The 21730-nt window shown below is 43.1% G+C and overlaps 1 protein-coding gene across 1 annotated transcript in view; it reads left to right on the top strand.

Moving 5' to 3' along the window:
• The first annotated feature begins 5019 nt into the window (after window positions 1–5019).
• Window positions 5020–21730, top strand: part of LOC119376726 (cytoplasmic dynein 1 intermediate chain 2-like) — a 59493-nt gene continuing 42782 nt past the window's right edge. The window contains 6 exon segments of the mRNA XM_037646465.2: window positions 5020–5203; window positions 5205–5235; window positions 5500–5584; window positions 5691–5829; window positions 6442–6545; window positions 12471–12491. Coding sequence (XP_037502393.1) covers window positions 5124–5203; window positions 5205–5235; window positions 5500–5584; window positions 5691–5829; window positions 6442–6545; window positions 12471–12491 — 460 coding nt within the window. The 5' untranslated portion in view covers window positions 5020–5123.

Raw genomic sequence — 21730 nt, 5'->3', positions numbered from 1 at the left:
CGAATAATGCAGTACTTGAAGCACGTACCAGAGCTTACTAACCAAAAATATGTTACAAGGTTGCTCTGGCGAAAATTTATAGATGAAAACCCTTGAATTGCTGAGTTTTTTCTCGCAGTTCGCGGCCTGACGCCGCCATACGTTCACTGTCACAATTGTTCCAGTGAACACCTAAGTACCGCACAGGAGTATAGTCCATAATATACCCGCGAAGAAGTCAGGGTCACTGGCCATTCAACGTGCCAGTAACTCACGCACTTGCTCCATTGACCAGACTTCCACTCTATTGCAATAAAGGTTCACAATTTTAGCGGTGTCAGTGACGCTTTCGTAATCTTTACAAAACACAGCTATATCATCGGCGGCCAGTAACCGTACTTCAGCTTCTTGTAGTTTGTACCCTTTTATGGTACTACTTTCCATGACCTTCCGGCAAAATGACTTATATAAATTGAAAAAAGATGACAAAGGACAGCCTTGCCGCACAGAACGTTCACATGATTCGTTCCCGATAACTTTGTTGATGATGAGGCGCGTTTTACATCCAGTATATGCCATTCGACCCCATCGCGAATCACGCTACCAACATTAACATAGTCAACAAGAGAAGAAATGTCATGAGGTACTCGGTCAAACGCTTTTTCTAAATCAATCTGGATCATTGCAATGTGGTCATTTGTGGCATCACAGCATTCCAGTACCTTCGTGCCTTATGAATGTTTTGTATAGTACGCCCTTTAATTCCGCATGTCTGGTGGTCGCGTACAATATCATGAACAACTGTCTGAAGTCCCTTGCTAGACTTTCATCAAAATCTTGTAGTCAATATCGATAGACTGATTGGCCTGTATGACTTTACGTCGCGTAATTTAACTGCGTCTTCAGTTTACGGAATTAATATAGTATGAGATAACAGAAATGACGGCGGCAGTACTTTTATATCTGATGCTTCGTTAAATACCGCTGCTAGACATGGGATATTTCGTGTTTCAACAGTTCATAAAAGGTAGCCGTGAATCCGTCAGCACCTGGGGACTTTCCCAAATGAAAGTCAGTGATTGCTTTTGGCCACTTCTGCTTCAGAGAAAGGGAGTTCTAAGTTATCTTTCTTGCAGTCTTCAACCTTCGGCATTAACTTTAGAAATTCTTTTTTAAAACGTCTACATTTACTTCACTCTTATCGAATAGCTGGCTGTAGTATACTCATGGAAAGCATCCTCTATAGATTTCTGTTCATTGTAATATTACCTCTGTATTGAATCTGCTGTATAGCATTCCGCTGAGCATTTCGTTTTCAAGACCCAACATTCTTTTGGTCGGCTTTTCACCTGCCGCTAGCGCACAGTTAAACAGGTGCTGCCCGCGCTGTCGCGGAAGACTCGACAGTCACGCACGGGCGCTGGCATGCGCGCTGCGCGACCATCAACGGTGCGTCGTTGCCTCCGAGATAGCGCGCGCGAATCTTGGAGGTCTTTAGGCGCCTTCACGTTTAGGTTACAGATGACGTTTGACGTCGCGCTTTTTTTTTTTCCCCCCCCGAAGCATTGACGCGTGCTCCTGTGCTAGAGGCAGCAGCGTACTAGTACTGTGGTAACACGTGCCTGCCACGTCGATGCGAGCCATGTCCCCGAAATCAGACATTCTATGACAGAGCTGCTGCGCCGCGCGGCGCACGAGCCTGCCCCACACAGAAACGGCTGCTGCGCCGCACGGATGTGGCGTCATGCACTTTTCCGGTTCGGCGCTTCGTTTGAATAATAGTATATGGTTTGAATAGTCGGGAGTGTTTACGTTACGTCTAGACGTAACAATAAGCTGTGAAAGTTACGTCCAGACGTAAAAATGAAAATGTTAAAGTTACGTCCAGCGTGACTACAATACAAAACCGGCTTGTTAAACCCTCCGAACTGATCGGCAGCTGTGGCGTAGTTAGTTAGCGCAGCACAAAGGACGGTAAGGTCGCTGGTTCGAGCCCCTTCGCAGTTTCTTTTATTTACTTTTTTTGGTCGCGCTACTATTGTTTTTACATTTGCGCCTCCTCATCGGCCTCCCGTCAGCCTGACTTACTGCTGGTGGTCCTGTCCACAGGCCCTTTGATGATGACCCTCGCAGAATTGGCTATATTTATTATGATAAAGTGTTTTGCGAATTAATGCTCTTAATCGGCGAGACGCAGGAGGACACGAAAAGTTCATCAGCTGGGCTGCATCAGTTTCTCCGGCACACGCGTCAGAATGTTGATTTCCACGGTTTATCAAAGTTTTGATGACAAAAAGGCGGACTGCACGTAGCCACGCCGAATATGCAACAGGAAACTTTTTTATGTCGCTCAACATACCGTCACCACCTGACGAGGTAACCGCAGGCCGCTTCAAAATACTGACGTGCCAAAGTATGCTATAGGCGATTAGCACTTGATAAACGATACCCAAGGGCAATGCCAACTGCATTAGCCCATCTACCTACAAACAGCGTGTCTGCCTTGTTGAACACACGCACGGCCTGTGACAGCACGGGAGCATTTCCGTAGCAACGGATGAGAACGGCCCACGTTTTCTCACTTAGCAAAACCGCCTGCAATGCGTAGCTTTGGCCTTCGGAGATCACAGGCTTCGTAAGTATACACTTCGTAGACGCAGTGGGTTTTCATGCTGTGCGGTCCGGACATTCACACGCGAACTGCGCAAAAGCATTTATTTCATCGTCGACCTTGCCCTTCGCGACAAGCAAAACTCGGCGACACGCTTGGCATTGCAATCTAGAAAATGCAGTACGTCCAACAACAATTCCCACCTTCACACTGAGAAACTTTATGGTGCACACACTCGGATGAAGCTGCGGCGCGGTGGACGGCCGCGCTAGCTCCAACCTCCACGATCAACTGGGCATCCAGCAATCCCTTCAGGCAACGACGGCACAGGGTCTTCGGTCCTCCTTGGAGGCGGCCTAGGCCCAGACCACGAATTTGCCGGAGTTTTCAATAAGGTTGTTACCACCACCACACATCGCAGCTACCATCTCTGCCACTACCTTTCGTAGCCGCAGGGCCGCAGCGCCCATGGCGCCCCCTGTATTTAAAATGCTTGTGATATGTGCTTATTAACAAATATAGGCTAATTGACTCGTGAAACACCTGTTTAGTAATATTTTTAAATTTAACGTATTATACAATAATAGTTTATACATTCAAATAGCTTTAAGTAATAATTTTTAAAGTGACGTCACTTCCGTGCGGCGCAGGAGCCACTTCTGTGTGGGCTGGCTGCTGCGCCGCGCGGCGCAGGATACGCTGCCTTCTATGAAACAAGACTGAAACTTGGGCTGCGGTCCGTCATGAAGTCCCATTAAGGTGGACGAAGACCCCAAGGGACGAAGCGACGTCTTCGCGAAGGAGCTTGGCCTTTATCTATCGTGTGCAAAGCGCTTCTTAAATTACTTTCGCCGCAGGTACTCTGGTGTCATGCAGAAAGCGTAGTAAGATTAGGAAGGGGCTGCTAGCGGTCACGGGGCACAATAACACATCTGGTTCATTAATTACACACGCGCGCATGCACCGTACATTATGAGTGCAAGTATGATCGTTGACGTCTAAAAACTTACTGGCAATATTTCAGAGCTGTTCATGACGTCGCTGCGGCCCTGAGAAACACTGAATCAAAACGTACGTATGCCTACTTTCTTTGGTCGCATACTAATTTTCCATGTTTTCTGGTGATACGAATTTCAGATGATACGAATATCATTGATACGAAATCATATTCGTATCGGATGATACGAATCATTATTGGGGAATTAATGTTTACCTCTGTTTATTATCACATTTATATGCAATAAACAATATAAAGTACTACAACAGGAACTGAAAACCATGTCCTAGGAATACACTAACTCTTTTTTTCATGCAGCACATTCAGTTGGTTTGTATTGCCCCCCCCCCCCCCCCCCCAACAAAAAATGCAATGTGGGACTAAACTTCAAAAACTTTTCTCGACTAAAACAAAAACTTTGATTAAGTTTCTCTGGAATAATTAAGTTGTTATGGTTCGCAATTGTATGCGCTTTCCCGCTTATTTTTTCTTGGACCACCTAGGGTGCTACAGACGTCTCACATAGGCCAATGTAACGTTTTTGCCAAGTTCAGGATTTTATTTTAGAGCCTATCGCCGTACACGGGCAAACAAAAATTTAGGAGATAGTACGTTTTATGAAGAGTTTTATAAAAGTAACTTCTGCATTTGATCGATAATTGTATATTGTAAAAAATTCCCCAAGAGACGAGAATTTACTCAACTTTACCTACGCTCTAAGGCGTAATATAAGGCTGTTATTAGGAACTGCCCTATAATAAATAACGATGCTCGAAAAACGCAAAAATGCAAGTGTTGAAAGAATGCCTGGAACGGTCGATTTATAGCGAATTTTTTTTTTCGTACCTGGTTTTCCAACATCTCGTGAAGTTTAAATGGCGCTCACGTACCCAAAAATTTTTGCTGCCCAAAATATTTTGGGAAAATACTGTAGAACTAACGTCTATAGTGTGTAATTTTCTCAGAATTTTTTAGAGAAATTGATTTTTCTCGAGCCCCCTGGACAGTTGTCGTGGAATGACCCTATTTTAAGTTTTTCTCGTCGCCAGAAGACTGCAAACGGAGCTCAATTGACGCTAGCTCTGCCGTTCCATTTCCTTTTCACCAGAGAGAGAGAGAAGCAACTTTATCATCTTTTCAACAGAATCACTGCTGTAAAGTAGCTCACGAGTAATGAAAATTATGCGTGCATTGAAGTAAACAGAGCAGAAGACGACGACTCAAGGGCACATCGCTAACGACCCAGCGCTCTTTTTGCTGACTAAACTGAGTGAATTCATAAAACATTTTTGTAAGAATTACTTATTTTGTTATTTTTTGTAATTCTAAAGCACTCAGTTGCATACTGAAGTACAAGTGAGCGGGCAAATAATGTCTAGTTTGCAGCGCCCTCATTTGAAGCGAAGATATTTGCCCAGTCAAAGTTGGCGTGGCCTGGCGGAAGGACAGCGGGACAGCTCCCAGCTTTTGGGTGTTTTCGGTGTTAGGGCTCCGGCCGAAACTCTACAACACCGATTTCACCACAAGCCACTCACGATGGAGGCCAGAAGAGCGGAGTTAGAACGGAAACGCCAGAAGTTGGAGCAGCTACGCATGGAACGGCTTAAGAAAAGGAGGAAAGGAGAAGAAAGACAGCAGGTTGAATGACGTAAGCCGTGGGTTTTCTCCCGTCTCTGATCATCTGCTGGGGCTGCGTAAAACATGCCTCAGCGAAGGTGTGTCTCACAAGCAGCGAGTCAGTGCTTTAAACCCTTCCGCGACACCTTGCATTCGTGAGCTGGCTGGGAGAGCAAAACTACTCGTGTGCTGGGCATCGGCATGATTGACATCTGCAATTACCACCGCCGCACCTTCGCTCGACTCCGTCGCCACTCGGTTGGCGTTTCACACCGCGGATGGTCTTGTTTCGCAGGTTGACGACGGGCCGAAATCGAGATCGGACCATGCCATCGACCCTGACGAGTTGTTATCGTCGTTGGGAATAACGTTGACGCGAGGTGCAGCGTCCAAACATTTGTCGATCAGTGCCCGTGTACGCACAGGGTGCGTCGATAGAGTGCTTGCTGCGCGCTCGTTCCAAGTCCGTGCGGTTCCGTTTTCCAGATTTGAGTGTGAGCAGCGTGTCGACGCCTCCCACGGGCTCGCCGAACGCGAGCAGCACTGCTTCCAGCCTCGACCACCAGTCTCTGCCGACGCAACAGGAACCTCAGCAGCAGCAGCAGGCACCGGCCAAGGTTCAGAAGTGTGTGTTTCTCACTCGGGGTCAGTGGCAGTGACAGTACCTCGAACGACATGGCAAAAATACCACTTTGGTCGCCGATCACTACGGAGCGCGTTGCCCAGGAGCACTGGAAATCGACTGTAAATAGCTCGATTTTAAGATTTGCGCCGTCTCGCACTTTTGTTTCGTATACGAAATCTTTCTCTGTGTGTTTTGCACTAAGCATAGATATCTTGATGGAATCGGTAGCTTATTGTCCTTTGGTACGTTGCATGGTGTACATATTTCATTTATGTTGTTCCTCATATTTCTGTAACATATTTCCTCATCTTTTCAAAGATACGCGGAAGGTTCCGGTATCATCATATCTTCTTGTGACCATCCAAGTGCTAATGAAGTCTGGTGATCTCAAGACACAAGACAGTCACAAACTGTCTCCTTTTCAGTGCTAGCTGTGTTCTTTTTGTGCACTTGTCTTTTTTTTTCCTTCCATCTGTGGCCTATAAGAGAAGTTTTATTTTCTATGACTTACACGCAGTCTAATGCGTGAATGTTCCACAAGCAAGGTTTCTCAGAAGCATGTAAATATTTAAAAGAGTAAAAGAGTTTTATGTAATATTTGCTTTCTCGCAGAAAACCTAAGCTGAGCATCTGTACGGTGCACCAGACAACATACCACCCGAGAGAACGTCACATACAACAAGCAGACACAGACGCCCCCTCAGGTGAAAGGGATGGTGAGCATAATATCTTTCAATACGGTTCATTTCACAAGCTCTCTCATTTTCTTTCTTTTTTCTTTGTGTTTTGCCTGGTATGGTTCTCCATAGCTGCTTCTCGACTTCTGTTGCGAGGTCTGTTGCCACAGCACTCGGATTTCCCATTACCCATGGCTTACTTGAGTACATAACTTGGAAATGGCTCCATGAGCAAGTGCTTTGTTACGTTAACCATAGAACTGTCTCACAAACTCTTCCACAAAAGATAGTCGCCATTGCCTTCTTTTTTTTTTTACACCACTTTTGCGTATTCTTTCTTCATGCAAAACTGATCCAGCCATTCTTCTAGTGCTCCATCATACCTTTGGCATGTCCACCTGCACAGTGTTGGCACCTGAAAGCATGCTGCTCCCATCACAATGCAGCCAACACCTGTGCAGTTTTCTTACTATCCAGTTTTGTGGATGCCCCCATAGCTTGGCAAGGCCAGATTGGAGGGGCATACTTTCTCCGCTTATACTTTTTACCTAATATAGCCTTGGCTGACAGGTAAAGGTGGTTGTTTACCTGTGGCTTAAAGTTTCAGTTAAAGTACTTTATTGACACGCCTTGATATCTGACGTACTGTAACTGTTAACTTTCATTATTTTGCCCCGTTTGAGGATTTGTCTAGTTGTCCAGTGAATTAAATTAAAATGCAGCCTAAGGCTTGTTCACATTGCTTGCTACTTAATATATAATTATCGGTGGAAATCTGTGCCTGACAGGGAAAGCATGCCAACATGAATGTGCTTCTCTCACGCAAGAATGTCTTCATAGCTCTGTTTCCACCCTAGTTAGCCATGCCTTTGTGAGTTTTTTGACAGAGGCTTGCGCATTCGTTCTCATCAACAACAATCACAGAGTCACTCAAATGCATGTGAACACTTGCTAATTCAGACTACAGGCCTCGCTGTCTACATTCACAAAACTCGACAAGGCACTGCCCATGATGGTCAAAAATCAGCACCGTGGGCAAGAGACTGTTATAGCTTCGGTCTAATCATCATCTCCTGGCTCTTTTCATCAGCTTACGTTCAGTGCTTTCCTTTACCACCTTTCCTTTCATGATTTCCTTTTTGTCTGTCTGGGTACCTCCTTTGTGAAACAAATAATAGTAATGCCACGTTCAGGCACAAATCACTCCCAGCCCTTTTTTTTTCCATGTTCACTTCTTTGGAATATGGTGTTGCTAGGCATTCCCCTCTCTAACATGCTTTTGATTGCAAGTGCTTTCCGCACGTCACTTGCCACTCCAGTGCAGCTCCTCTGGCTGTAAATAGTGCATGTAGCTGAGACTAATTTATCCAGTGCATTCTTCCTTTTGTCTCACTATCGCTTTCTTTCTCTCTTTCAACGTAATGCAAGGCACAAGCCACTGAAATTTACTTCCACTAGCCAGAATTTCTAGCTGATATAGATACTAGTTGAGAAACCCAATTAGCGGCTCTCTAACGGAAATATGCTGCACCATTACTTCTTTGTGCCTGTCACAAGCATGGCCCAGCCTGCAGTGTCTCTCTTGATCATATTTCTGATGCTGTTTACTATATTGTTTAATAATTGCATCACAGATTGTCATTCACAAGGATGCTTCGATTATATCAACATATTAGTATGTAAAGCGGGTTTAGGGTATTAAGCTAGTCAACCATGTTTTCAAATTTCGTGCCTCACTGTTCAGGATTTGTCTACTTGAATAAGTTGCCCTAGTTCAGTGTCGTTCTTATGCTCTCCTGCGCATCGTGAGGTTTTATTGATGTCGTCTTGTGTACCGCAAGTGGTTTGAACCTGTAGAGGAAGGAACACTGAGGTGGCTTCTTGCACTACTGAAAAGCATTGTGGGAATGTGGTCTCTTGTGCTCTTTATTGGTTGTTTCCTGCCAGAGTAAAAATGGTTTAATTTTTTCTCAGTTACAAAAGGCAAAGAAGCTCTGTGAAAGTACAGGAAACAATTATTCTGGCATTATTCTTTCAATTAAAATTGATTTATGGTACTAGCTTGCAATTGCAATCAAACGTCTGTGTATTACTGAGACAGTGATGTGTGAAGAAAAAGAAAATTGGCCTAGTGTAGCGTATCTGACACTGACAAGAACAGGGCCTTTGCTCTTTAAGTGGCACATGTGTGCAGTGTGCATGTATCAAATATACACCTGATGACAGTTTCAATTAAAGCTGTTACAAGTATGCGATATGTGCGTCTCGTTTTGTTCGTGTGTTGAGTGCATTCATGCAATCGCAGTTGAAGAGAACTTGAGATACGCACCAGAAGACCACTGTTTAGCATGGTAGCTTGTGCACTGTGTACATGGCATGTGCTGTTATAAACACACGCAATATTTCTCTGCTCTTTTCCTTCTTCCTTCCTTTTTCTTTAACGCTGCCTGAAGGCTCTTTAACATCCTCGCCTAGAGAGCATGGGCATTTTTTCAAGACCCGGAAAGGTTTGTTGCTGCTGTGGCCCACATTTTCACCTTAGGTTTCTGTATTCTAAGCCTCCTGTCTACACCCAGCTTCGTGTTTTTTCTGCTGCCATCTTACCACATACTGTCGTGTCTGCATGGCAGCGCAGTGCATTGGTAAATCTAAGACATTTTTCCGCTAGATCAACATGTAATGAATATATGCTAATACTAGTATTATTTGATATAACAAAGTTTATTTCTGGGTTTGATGCGACTTAACCATTGCAACATTCACATGTACGCTACTAGCTTTAACCTTTATTATCACACTTTTTGCTGGTCTTGTGCGTGTAGCTGAAGGCCTGAAATAGCATTGTTTACGTTAGGATTATGGGTGGAATGCTACTGCAGATTTCAAGCAAACATATTTTTTTTGCAGTGAGAGTGCAATTTTTAGTGGTTAAACAAAAGTTGGAGATACAGTTACTCATTGGGTCAGTAGAAACAACAGGTTTTCTGAGTGACGAACAGCCGAAAGCAGCCTCTCCTTCTGGTACAGTGGAATATAGGGCAAGGATTACAAGAAATGTGGAGAAGAACCAGAAAGACATGGAAGAAAAGGGGGGAAAAAACATGTAGTCGATATGCACTGGCACAAACACTCAAGAATATGAGCTTTTCTGTCTTGTTCTATTCTTGCACTCTTGTCACGCGACACACTACATGAACAGTGAAGGTGTAGCAAATGGCAATGACAATATAATATTACCTGATTGCCTGCAAAGGTGCTCGTCTTTTAGGAAATTTTGAAAAAGAGCAAGCAATATTTCTTGAAGCATAGACAAGTAGTCTTTTGCACAAGACTTACAATATTTTTTGTTCACCTCTGTAGGTGCCATTGATGCAGCTACATGGGTTATACGACAGTTTCAAAATGCACTTTTAACGGTATAACAGTCTTGTAAGTTTTCTGCCCCTGCCATTGCACCAGCAAGAATTTTCATGGTTTAAGGAAGTAAATGTGAATGAGCATAGCAACCTGGCAAATGTTTTAGCCTGCTCAGATTTTTATTTGATATTCATTAATACTTTTTGCTTAATTTGCATACCGGTTGGAATTTTTTTTTCATTCACAGCACCAGAGCCAGCTGGAAATCTGGTATGAGTGCTTTTTTTTTCTGCTTAATTGCTGCTCAGCATCGTTTTGTTTCTGTGAAGGTGGAGGTTGCTTGTGGTCGGCTTTGTTTGTGTGTTGGAAAAACGAGCAAAGGATATTTTTTTGTGTTGTATTCCCATTTTAGGTCTTTCTTACTTAAAAGAAGAAAAAAAGGTTTAGTAGCATAAAATTGTTAACCGTGTTTGCACACTTGTCCGGCATACAGTTATAGTTAAGAAAAAGTTTATATTGCTTGCTTTATGGCTGAGGGTTTCTCGTTTCAGCTAATCCCAAGTTCTGCAATGTCTTTCCAATGCACTTGCAATAGCTTTTGGGCTAAACTGAGTCCCACTTGCACACTTATCTGCCTCTGGGCTCCTTTGCATGTTGTAACTTGTGCACGAAGGATGTGCAAAAATTTTGGGGCAGGGGGACTACTTTTTTGCTTCTCACCTTCACTGTCGCATTTTGTTCAGTGTTTTTTGCATTTTCTGCATTGAATGACCCATTGCATGTTAGAAAACTCCCAGTTCATTTACAAAACCTCCCATCAAGCTTCCGTGCTAGTATAGGAGAAGTGTTTGAGAAAGTTCACATATCAAGAGGGAATAGCATTTGTTAGAGTGATTGGAGACGAGAATGCATGCTCTTGCACTGCAGTGTGAGGTGTAGCACATAACTTCATGTGTTTAGTTACAATACCATATGTTTGCGTATTCTGGTAGGGGCTGGTAATACATAGAAACTCTCATCATGTGCAGCTTTGTTTTCTTTTGTTACACGCGCAATGCTAGAGCATGTTTTCTGTAGCATGGGGAGGTTCCTGACATCTTTTGCACATAATTGTTGCGTGAGAAGGTTAGCCTGACTGTGCTATATTGGGGCGTATAGTTTGCAGGCGACTAGAAGGGTTTTCAGATTCAGGTTTATTGCATATAATCAAAATAATATATAAATGCATATACAGATGAAGGTCCCAAGGTTTCTAGGTTCAATACAAGACAAGAACTAAGAACACACACAAAAAAATGCACACTCACAATCGATTTTAATTCTTCTATGCTTACCTTCCATGATAGCTTAGCAGGCTGAGGTGTTGCGCTGCTAAGCTCTGGGTTGCAGGTTTGATTCCCAGCCACGGCGGCTGCATTTCAATGGGAGCGAAATGCAATAACACTTGAGTACTTAAAATTAGGTGCACGTCAAAGAACCCCAGGTGGTCAAAATAAATCTGGGGTCCCTTGCTATGACATGCCTCGTAATATTGGGGTTTTGGCATGTAAAATCTCGGAAATTAATTCATTCTCTGCTTCACTGTGTATATAACCTCAGGTTGTAGACGAGGATGATAACTGATGACATGGTAACACCTGGCTGACAACTAAATTGTCGACCTAGCGCAGCTTTGTGCATGTTCTGTGTTTATATGTACAGTCGGCCAAATCTTTAACTATCGTGCGCGAGCGCCGACTTTTTTGTACATCAGCGCTGTTCGACAGAGCCAAGTTGCAAACAGGGCGAGAGTAAGCGCCCCTCTTACAAGGAAAAAAAAGGCGTTTACGTCGCCAGATAACAAATGAACCATCCACATTGTCAGCTTATCTCATGCGGCGGGCGTGTGACATTTTCTTGGTCGCTTGCTGATCTTCGGAATATAAGATACAAGCTAGGAGCGCTGCCTGTTCGTCTGAAGTGAGTTAATGCAGCGTGACGTTCTCACGAAGGAACAACCAAGCGGACGATGGGCCCAGCTGGGCGCGCTTCGTGGGCATGCACTTACTCTCGCCCTGTTTGCAACTTGGCTCCATCGTACGGCACTGACGCACAAAAAAGTCGGCGCTCGCGCACGATAGTTAAAGAATTGGGGGCTTACAGTGAAGCACAGAAGAACCAGTCACGAGTGCCTGCAGCTGAATACATGTCTGTCCTTAGTCCTTGTCTTATTATGCACCTCAAGCTGCTTCTAGACCAGCTTTAGTTGCAGTACTACTAACTAGGGCTAAATTCTTTATTGGTCTATTGTGCAGATACGTTCACTTTTGTTGCATGTTGTCGCACCAGAAACAATGCCCCGTTGGATTGAGGATCATTTTGAGTGGATGCTTAGCCAATTAGTGCACGTTAGTAGTGATATTCCCAAAAGCTTTCAGTCTATAATGTTTCCTTAGCATGTTTGACAAATGTTCTGGATCAGCAGTGGCTTTGTGTAATATAGTATCTTTGCTGCATTTAAAGAGGGCAGTTAAACTCACAGCTACTGACTCTGCATTTGATGTGCAGTGATTGGAACAACTGTGGTGTAATTTTATTCCCTCCCTCTCTCTCTCTCTCTGCATAAAGCTCACCCACTGGATTACTATGGTAAGTCTTGCATTATTATAAACCATCGTGTGTGTCTTGGGTTTGCTGTGTGCTGTGTGCCATGCTGAGAGGCTACAGAAATCCGGCTTGCAAAACACTCCTGTCTGCAAACAGTGCCATGGCTAATGATGCTGACTACCACATCTCACTTGCACTTGTTAACACAAGCAAGCATGGACTCCTTTGCTCAGTTCATACATTGAGCTAGAAACATGAGCCATCTTGCAAACTTGCATTGTTTAAATTGAACAACTTACAACCCATTAATACTGTGCATGGTATTAATTTCTAAGTCTTCTGTACTGCTTCTCACCCCCTGTTGGGTCTGCCCTTCGTTCTCTCTCTCTTTTATCTGCTCACATTGATATGGCACAAGGTGGATTGCAGTGCATTACCAAGATATTATAGGCTGAACTGGGCAGGTTTTGATAGCTTTCTATGTACGAAAACAGCCCAGAAATACCAGGTTTAATTTGCATTCATGGGAAACTTTAATTTTTCAGGAAAATTAGAATAAAGGTGGGTGTGAAGACAGGTAGTTTCCACCCAAGCTGCTCCTGAGTTGCAGAGATGGGTGCCAGTAGCAGTTATTATGAAACCAGCGGTATGCAAGACCGAGCTAAGTCGTCCTACTGAATCTGTGCTAGAAACAGTGATGTCTTTTCCTGGCTTCGTGACTATGAGCTTCATGTCCAATGATTGCAGGCCTACTGGTAGCGCTGTAGCAGAGATTGAGAAATCTGGTAGGCATACTGCATGGCTGGCTATAGCAAAGGCTACATGCCTTTGCTATAGGATTGCTGAGAGCGTTCAGGAAATTTCAAAAAAATATTTCAGCACCTCCTCCAGGGTAGCTTCATAACGGCTTTGCTGCTCAGACAAGGTTGGAGCTTTGATTCCCAGTCACAATGCTGCACTTTCATGGAGGCTGTGTACGAAAACGCCTGTATGCATCCTAAAGAACTCCAGGTGGTCAAATACAATCCGGAGCCCTCCATTACAGCCTCCTTCAAAATTACAGTCCTTTGTCTATTTTTTTAATTAGGGAAATGGGGGGAGGGTTAAAGCTTCGTTATTTTTAAGGCATACTGACTTGATATTTTCTAGTTACCATTGCTTGTTTTATGTGAAGATGTGTATACCTTAGGAAAAATATTTGGGGCCTCAGAACACCTTAAAAACTTTTCTGCAGCTGGTATCAGTTTAGTCTTCCAGGAGCGTATTGTTGTTGACACGACACAGAAGGTGGTCTGGGAGCAGTACATGAACATAGTGACACTCAGTCTAGCTCACTAGATTGCCTGCTATGCTGCTACATGAGCCTTTGCAACAAGTAGCAGCATACTATGTGCCGTTGCACTACCCGTTGGCAAGTTGATTTACTTCAAAAGAGCCAACACACCACTAGATTCAAAAGTAGCTCTCAGCTTGCAGGACATAGAAGTGTACTCTTGTTCAAATGATCCAGTGAGCATGTATGTGATGCTGCTTCTTGAATGATCTTTCTCGTAAGACTAGCGAAGGTTGGTATGGTGCATGGTGGTTTTGCTAAATTTAAACCCAATTCACTGAACAAGGGGATGTGGTTGCATTGTTTTGGTCACTTATTGAACACTTAAAGGCCAACTCCGGCGATTTTTTGTCCATGTCAAAGTAATTGTGCTTTTATGTTCCTGAGACGCTCCTGTTACGGGCCCGATAGCAGAAATACTCGGCAAGTTGGAGAATAATTTTAAATTAGCAAAAAAGCGCAACATCGAAACCGAAAGCCAACCGAGTGTACTGTCTACGTATGACGTAGAGGTTGTTATGAACGAACCAAAAGTCATGCAAGGCATGCCGGTCACGCTGGCGCGGAGTATGAAAACTGTGACAGCCGGGACGACCAGCGAAGCGCCGGCCAAACCAACGCTGTCTGTCGCCTTGTGCACAGCAGACGCTCGCTGTAGCGGCCGAAGTGCCGAAGTTAGTGGTGCCTTCGGCTGCGTCACTTCCGCCGCCTTCCCAATACTGAGTCACAGACGCAGTGTGCCAATAATTGTGAGAAGCCAGGAGGGCGTTTGCAGACAATCTTTAAAATTCATTTGCAAACAATCTGCGCATGTCTCAAGCCTGTAATTTGGCATAAATGACGGAAACGTGCAAAGGAACGTACCCAGCGAATTTCATTGAGCCATCGACCTCGAAAAATCGCCGGAGTTGGCCTTTAAATGCTCATTGGAACACCTGGACTAGTAAACTGTTTCTCTTTTTCATTCCCATTTTGTACTACATGTGCTAAGTTTGACTCTGAGCTAAAATGTATGGTGGCAGAGAAAGGCACATCAATAGACATTGTGTACCCTTGTGCTCATTATATGGCTCTGAGGCTGTGCCATTAACATGTGCACTTGTTTAGTAGTTGATTTTGAGAATGTATCTGTGCATCTCAGATGCATTTTGGTGCGTACTTGCTCTGTTGGTCCATTCCATTGCAGTTTAGCATTCGTTCTAATTTATGCCAGCACGGATAAGCCCTTATAACTGACATCTGTTGTAACCTGATCAAAGCCCATCTTGCCTTCGTTTTAAGTACACAAAAGGTGATTTTAGAGCAACATGGGTGACCCATAGATGTGAACACTTCAATCAATGTTGGCTTTAAGGTGCCTGGGCTGGCCACAAAATGTGTAGGACAGACAGCCGCTGGTCAGTTAGAGCAACGGAGGGTATACCACTGGAAGGAAAGGAAGCCGAGGATGCCATTGAGTTTGATGGAGTAACAGAATTAATAAGTTCACAGGGATAAAATGAAATCAGCTTGCTTGAGATAGGGTAACTTGGAGATCACTCGGACAGACCTTCGTCCTCCAGGGGTTAGGGACGATTGACCCCCCCCCCCCTCCTTTCCCCTTCAGTGCCTGTCGTCCACCTCCTTTGTCAGGTGTTGGCTACCACTGCCCAAAAAAGGAGAATCTTGTCCCCGCCCTCTACCTCTGTCCTCATCCCCCCCCCACCCCTTCAATATAGGCACTTGGATTTTTTTTTGAAAAAATTTTTTTCGTCATGTTTCATACTGCCATGGCACTGTTTCCAGTGACAGTTTTACTCTCTCAAACAATTTGTCTATTCGGTAAATCAGTTATGCAGCAGGCCAGCAAAATTTGCCAACCACCATTTGTACACGAAGCTGCAAAGGAAAACCATGGAGACTTTTCATAAAGGAAGCTTCTTAGGACGAAAATTCCTCGTGTCTGGGACTAGATAAATTATTTGCAACTAAAACTTTCTTTACAAGAGATCATATGGATTTCCTTCATAGCTTTGTGCTATAAATAAGTGAATGACAACATTTCCATTTTATGATCTGTCTTTCACCAACTGCGTAGAGGCAAATCTTAGTATTTATGACACCCTGTTAGAATTTCAGTGTTACTTTTGTTTTTTTTCCTTGTTGGTAACAGATGGTGAGGAAAAAGTGGCCTTGCTGTTCCCCCCACCTCCCCTTTCTTTTCCCCCGTCATTTTGCTACGGCCTTTGCACTAGCATGAATTTTTGCACCTGCTTGAGTTTTTTTCAAATTGCACAAGAATGAGTAAATGGGCTGTCTGTTCCCTTGTCTGTGACCCGTTTCTTGCTCATTGTGAAGAATATGCACCACAAATTATCTGAAAGTGTATTACCAGTGTTTCCGTTTTAGCAGCAGAATATCATTTGGCGCTATTTACAGAAAACAGCCATGTCACATTAAAGGCAACACCTGTTGACCATCTCTTTGCAACTTTTTTCACGCATAGCTGCTACTTATCAATTTTAGTCTGTACTACATTGAACCAAGTTCTATCACATGCTGTTGACATGACGCAAACAGCCATGTCCACCTTGTCAAAGAGAACACCACTCTTCATGCCTGCTGCATACCTTGCCTCTATTTGCTTCTCCCAAGCTGCCGAAGCTTTTTAAGCTTCCTGCTTTTATTCCATTATAGCGCAGAGACAGTCTTTTCGAGTAGCTCTCTCACTACAAAAAACTATGATGTCGTGCAAATACCAATCGAGTTTAGATTTAGTATAAGTTGCAGGAATTTGTATCATGTAGCACAGAGATGACACTCACTTCTACTTGCTACGCTAGATACTTTTATGTTTCAGATGCAGGTCTTCTTTTGCACAAGTTACTGTATTCACGCTTGCCGTCAGACAGATTTCTTCCACCTCAGAGTGTTGTTTCATTTCTTTCTTCCTTGTCCATTTACTACTGTATCTTTTACTCGCATTGTTTTCTTAATCTTTGTTGTATTTTTTGCTTTAGTTTCTACCTGAGTGGTTCTTTCTGCAATGCAGATTATGCTTTTCTTTATATTCCCGTTGCTATAGTATCAAGGTCTTGCTTTCTTTTTTTCTGTCTCACTTGTCAGCAATTTTTACATTCCTAAATTTAATTAAGTTCTAAAATTGTAATGCACCATAATAAACTGCATAAGGTTATACATCAGTCCTTAATGACCTCTTCATGAAGCCATTCACATTTCATCATATTTACCTACTCTGTATCTGATGCCAATTTAGGTGGTAATTTATATTCGGAGGTATTGTTCACTGCAAGGGTTTCCCAGCTAGTTCTTAGAGATTGGCTATAGAGTTCACACATATAAGCAGTTGCTGATATGTCCATGTTCAAGCACGCTTCAAAGTACTTAACCCTTTCTTCGTAGCCAATCATTCATAAAAATTCTTGTGTCATGGTCAAAATCTACAGGCGAGTCAAATCTTATCAGCCAGTTGAAACTCTGTGTAGAAAGCAAACTGTGAAGCACCTTACAGTGGCATTGCATTAACCCCTAAGTGCCGATCAATGATTAAGAAATTGGAGCGTGGTCATTTTATGGTATCGTATGAACAGCAAATGTGTTTTCTATAAAAACAACAAAAATTTCATGAACTATACTGGGTATTATTTTATTTGTACCATGTTTGTACCAATTCGTACCACACCAGCTACCATTAACAACTAAACTATCATTGGCAAGTGCAAGTTAAGAATCTCTCAGTTGTGTGAACGTGCATAGACAAAAGTGAAACTGATTGTTTAAGTCCATTTGCTATCTTATACATATTCACCACTCTGCATTCCAGATTGCACATGTCTCAGAATGTTTTGTATTTGCTTGAGGTATAATTATACTGAAGAAGGTTCTAATAAACTAGTCACATCTTACACCGATAATAACACTAATAATCCAGTGAAAGCTGTCTGGAAAAAAACTAATGTAATGTACACATATCAACAAAAGAAAGCATTGTTTTCAAGATTTTGCTCAGCACCATGTCCTTCTTGGAACTTCACTGTATCCTTTCGTGAAAGATTGGTTTCTACAAGGATTCTTGATCAGCAGTCAACCTGGCAATTGAAGAATAATTGGCTCCTACATTAAACTCCCAAGTACCTGTTTTATCTTTATTTTTGTTCCAAGTCTGTCAAAGTATCGTTTTTAAGGCATCAATATTTGTTTAATGTAGCCAAACTAGATTTCTTTTCTCTCTTGAGGATCAGATCACGAGTAGAACTCTGCATGCTGAGATAAGCGATTGCAGATTATTATTACAAATATCGTGTTTGTGTCTGAACCCAACCCACTGGAGCAGTTTACAGCTAATTGCTCCAGGTTCCTTTGCTTTTTGTCAAGCTATAAATTTTATTAAATAACATCAAGTAAAAACATGCAGATTTGTTGCTGGATTGGCTTGAAAGCAGCATGATTGGTTTAGGGAACATCCTGTGCTGTTGGGCACCACAGTTGCCAAGCAAGAAACTGCTCAAATCACTTAATTATCACTTGTGTGTTTTCCTTTTGTTGCATTAATTTGAGGAATGAGTGGGATGAGGCTACAGAGTTTCTCCAAGAGTTATATGGGGAGATCTGGCATTACTGTTTTATCGTAGTGGCAAGTACGATGGCTCACCAGAATGGCAATACATGCATGAATTTACCCATACTTTGTTCCTATGGCTTTTTAAGTGGCTTTGTGATTTTTTGAATTGACCTTTCTTGGTAAATATCATGCTGTAAGTGCAACAGTTTCCAATGGTCATGCATGTACGCAGAGACCTATTGCCATCGCTGACTTTTTTTAAATATTAATTTGCAATTTAGAAAGATTAAGCTAATAATGAAGCTGCAAGAACATTTGAAGCCATTAGCATAAAATTATTCTGGTAGCTGAGTGATTGCAGCACCAGAGCTTCCTCTGGTAATTTTGTGCAATCTGTTTTTTCAAATTGCCATTGACAAGACTGTCCCCTGAATACTGCGTAAAGGCAGAAAGGGACGAGTATGGCCTCATTGTTAACATTCAAACGAGCAGTAACACACATATGAGTAGCGCTCTTGTTCGGCACTTAGAGGTTTAAAAGACTGTAGGATTGGATGTGTGGTACAGCTGATTATGAGTGCAAAACAGCGCAGCCGACAGGAGGGGACAGAAGAGGACAGAGCGCTGACTCAGCGCTCTGTGTCCTCTTCTGTCCCCTCCTGTCGGCTGCGCTTTTTGCACTCATATCAGGTTTTAAAAGGTTCCTCAGGTGTGCCCAGAGTGGGCTATTATTAATATACTGTTCTGGTTCTTCGGGTTTCATCTCTCACATTTCACTTTACTTGGCTCCTGACCCTTCATATCTTTTTTGCCTTCTGTGAAGCATGCTAATGCCGTAAAATGCCAGTATTTGTGCTACCTCTGCTGCTGCGCACTTATTGTTTTTTTCCTTTGAAAACAAAAATACATATATTTCATACTTAATACTATCCCTTCCTTTAGAAACAGAATATATTTTGTTTACCTTTTTACTTTATCTTCCAGTTTTAGAGATAATTTAGCGCACCCTTCCAAAAGACGACCAGTGCTCAACTCTCTTAAGTGCATACTGGAAAACATTGTAGTTGCGAAACGTGTTGGTGATGTCATCGTACTGCGTACCTGTCACCAACTTTTGCACACTGCTTCTATGTATATGACGGCCTTGTTTCTTTTCTTATGAGTTCTCATTCTGTGCGTTCCAGTGTGCTTCCCTTCCTCACCCTTCTTGTTTTATCTGTTGCTTGCCACCAATGACAGCCATTACTCTAGTAATAGACTGTGTGTACACCGCCTCCCTTTCTTTCTTTCTTTTTTTTTTTTGCTGCAGTTAAGCCTGCATGGTGTGGATGCACGTTGTTGTAGCTCACAAGGCTTGTTTCTAACTTTTCTTACGGGGGATGCCCTTGTCCCTTTTTGTGCTCTCGTGCGCATAGTGCAATTTTAGCTGGCCAGTCCACAATGTACTGCATGTGTTCAGTTGAGTGATGACCAGATTGAGAAAGCTGCAGTGTAGCTGACACCAAAACATCTTGATAGGCGATTCGTATGTGGAGGCAGTGGCTAATGCAAACAGGGAGTGCTGTTCTGGGAGATCTGACTTAAATCCACATCATTGTAAGCATAGCTTGAGTATAACAATGCGTGCCCAGCATTGCCATTTCTTCTAAGCTTTTGGGCTGTTATGCAACAGAATATTTTATTGCAACGGAAAAAAAATTAAGAATATATGTTCTCAAAGTAGCTAAAGACTGCCGCTAAGGTCAGATCGTAGCTGCCACAGTTACATTCTACTGGGGTGTATACAGTGCTTTGGATAATCCTAAAGAGCCCCATTTGGTCAAAATGATCAGGAGCATTGCACAATGATGTCTCCCACGATGTTAAGGGACTTAAAGGCAAATAACAATTTATGTCAGAGTGAAAGCTCAATGTATGACAACTTCTAAAACGGCAATATTATCACAGCAGTGCCCTACTTACCGAGAAATTAAGCTAAATGTATCGCATGATGAGCGCCACGAGTGGGACATTTTCGAAGTGATCCCGATGACGTATGAGAGTCTGCCTACAATAAATCACTAGTAACCAAACTAGCGGCAAAAAAAAGAACCTTCCGTGCATCAAAAGACATAATAATGCCGTTTGTTCATTTCCGTTTGGTTCATGGAAAAAAGAACCTCTGTGGGTTGCCATGGGGAACGGCGCGCGTGGTTCAAAGGTTCCGTTTTCGCCGAACTGCGCTTCACCCGGCGCCCTGCTTCGCTCACGCGGTCGCTTCTCAGTGGTAGTTTCGGGATCGCGTCGCGTGTGTTTTGCGCGCTCGTGAAAGTCGCTCTGACAGAAAGTTCGACAAAATGCCGCATGCAACGACGCCGGCACTACGAGCCCTCAGCAGTATACTGCGTTCATCGGGGCTCAGGTCGCTGAATTGGAGCCCAGCGTCGCGAGCCAATGTCTCGTTGTCAAGTTCTCCGTCCACATCCATTGTGGCGATTGCAGCAAGCTTCGATGGCTTCGATGGTCGTTGTTGCTGCTGTGGGTCCCGCTACTTTCGCTCTGCTGCTACTAGTGTCGGCGGCCGCGCAGTAAAGGCGGGTAACGTTGGGCACGGCAGCAGTGACGTATGAAAGTCGAATTTCAGGCGAGTGAGTTGAAGTGCGCTAACGTGATGTGGACCACTAAAACGTGATTTTATTTCAAAATAAGCAATTCCTTGGCATAAAAGTAGCACTACGAGGTTTCTGGACCGCGATTTCAACAATCAACGTCGACTTAATATTGCCTTTAGTGTCCCTTTAAGCTTCATCAGTCAACCCATTATTCTTTTTTTTTTCTTTTGTCACTTAGTCTAGTCGTGTAGTCAATCTTTGGGCAACAATCTATTGCCAGCTAAACCAGGCTTCTGCATTTTCCATACTGCCAAAACTAAATTACTTTGATTAGTTAAATTCCAGAGGAAGTGTCTCTTCATGGTGTGCCTGATGCAGGTATTAGTTGTGTGTAAAGTTCTTCAGGGACAATGGTGGCCATTCTAAAATGCTATACTTCCTCATTTTCATATCCGAATAGAGCATATTGCCGGCATTCTAGCATAACCATTCAATGTATTGGACGTATACACATAATATAATTGCTTACGTTTGTGTAAGTTGTATTAAGCCGCATATTGTCACAGTGATGTCGTCTAAAGGAGTTGGAAACCCCCCCCCCCCCTCTCTCTCTCTCTCTTCAGTCCTTTCCGTTTATAGCCATATAGTGTTGCATGCATATAAAGAACAAAAAGAAAGAAGTATACTTCTGCAATTTCTGTTGCTGGTAGTCGTAAAGCTAAGGGGAGTTTTTAATATTTTTTGGGAGAATAAATGGAGTACCTCCGATAATATATCCAGCATAATGGGTAATCGC

This window comes from Rhipicephalus sanguineus, unplaced genomic scaffold, assembly GCF_013339695.2.
Source record: "Rhipicephalus sanguineus isolate Rsan-2018 unplaced genomic scaffold, BIME_Rsan_1.4 Seq215, whole genome shotgun sequence".
NCBI classification, from domain to species: Eukaryota; Metazoa; Arthropoda; class Arachnida; order Ixodida; family Ixodidae; genus Rhipicephalus; species Rhipicephalus sanguineus.
Note: the sequence above shows the minus strand (reverse complement) of the source record. Positions and strands in the feature narration are given on the sequence as shown.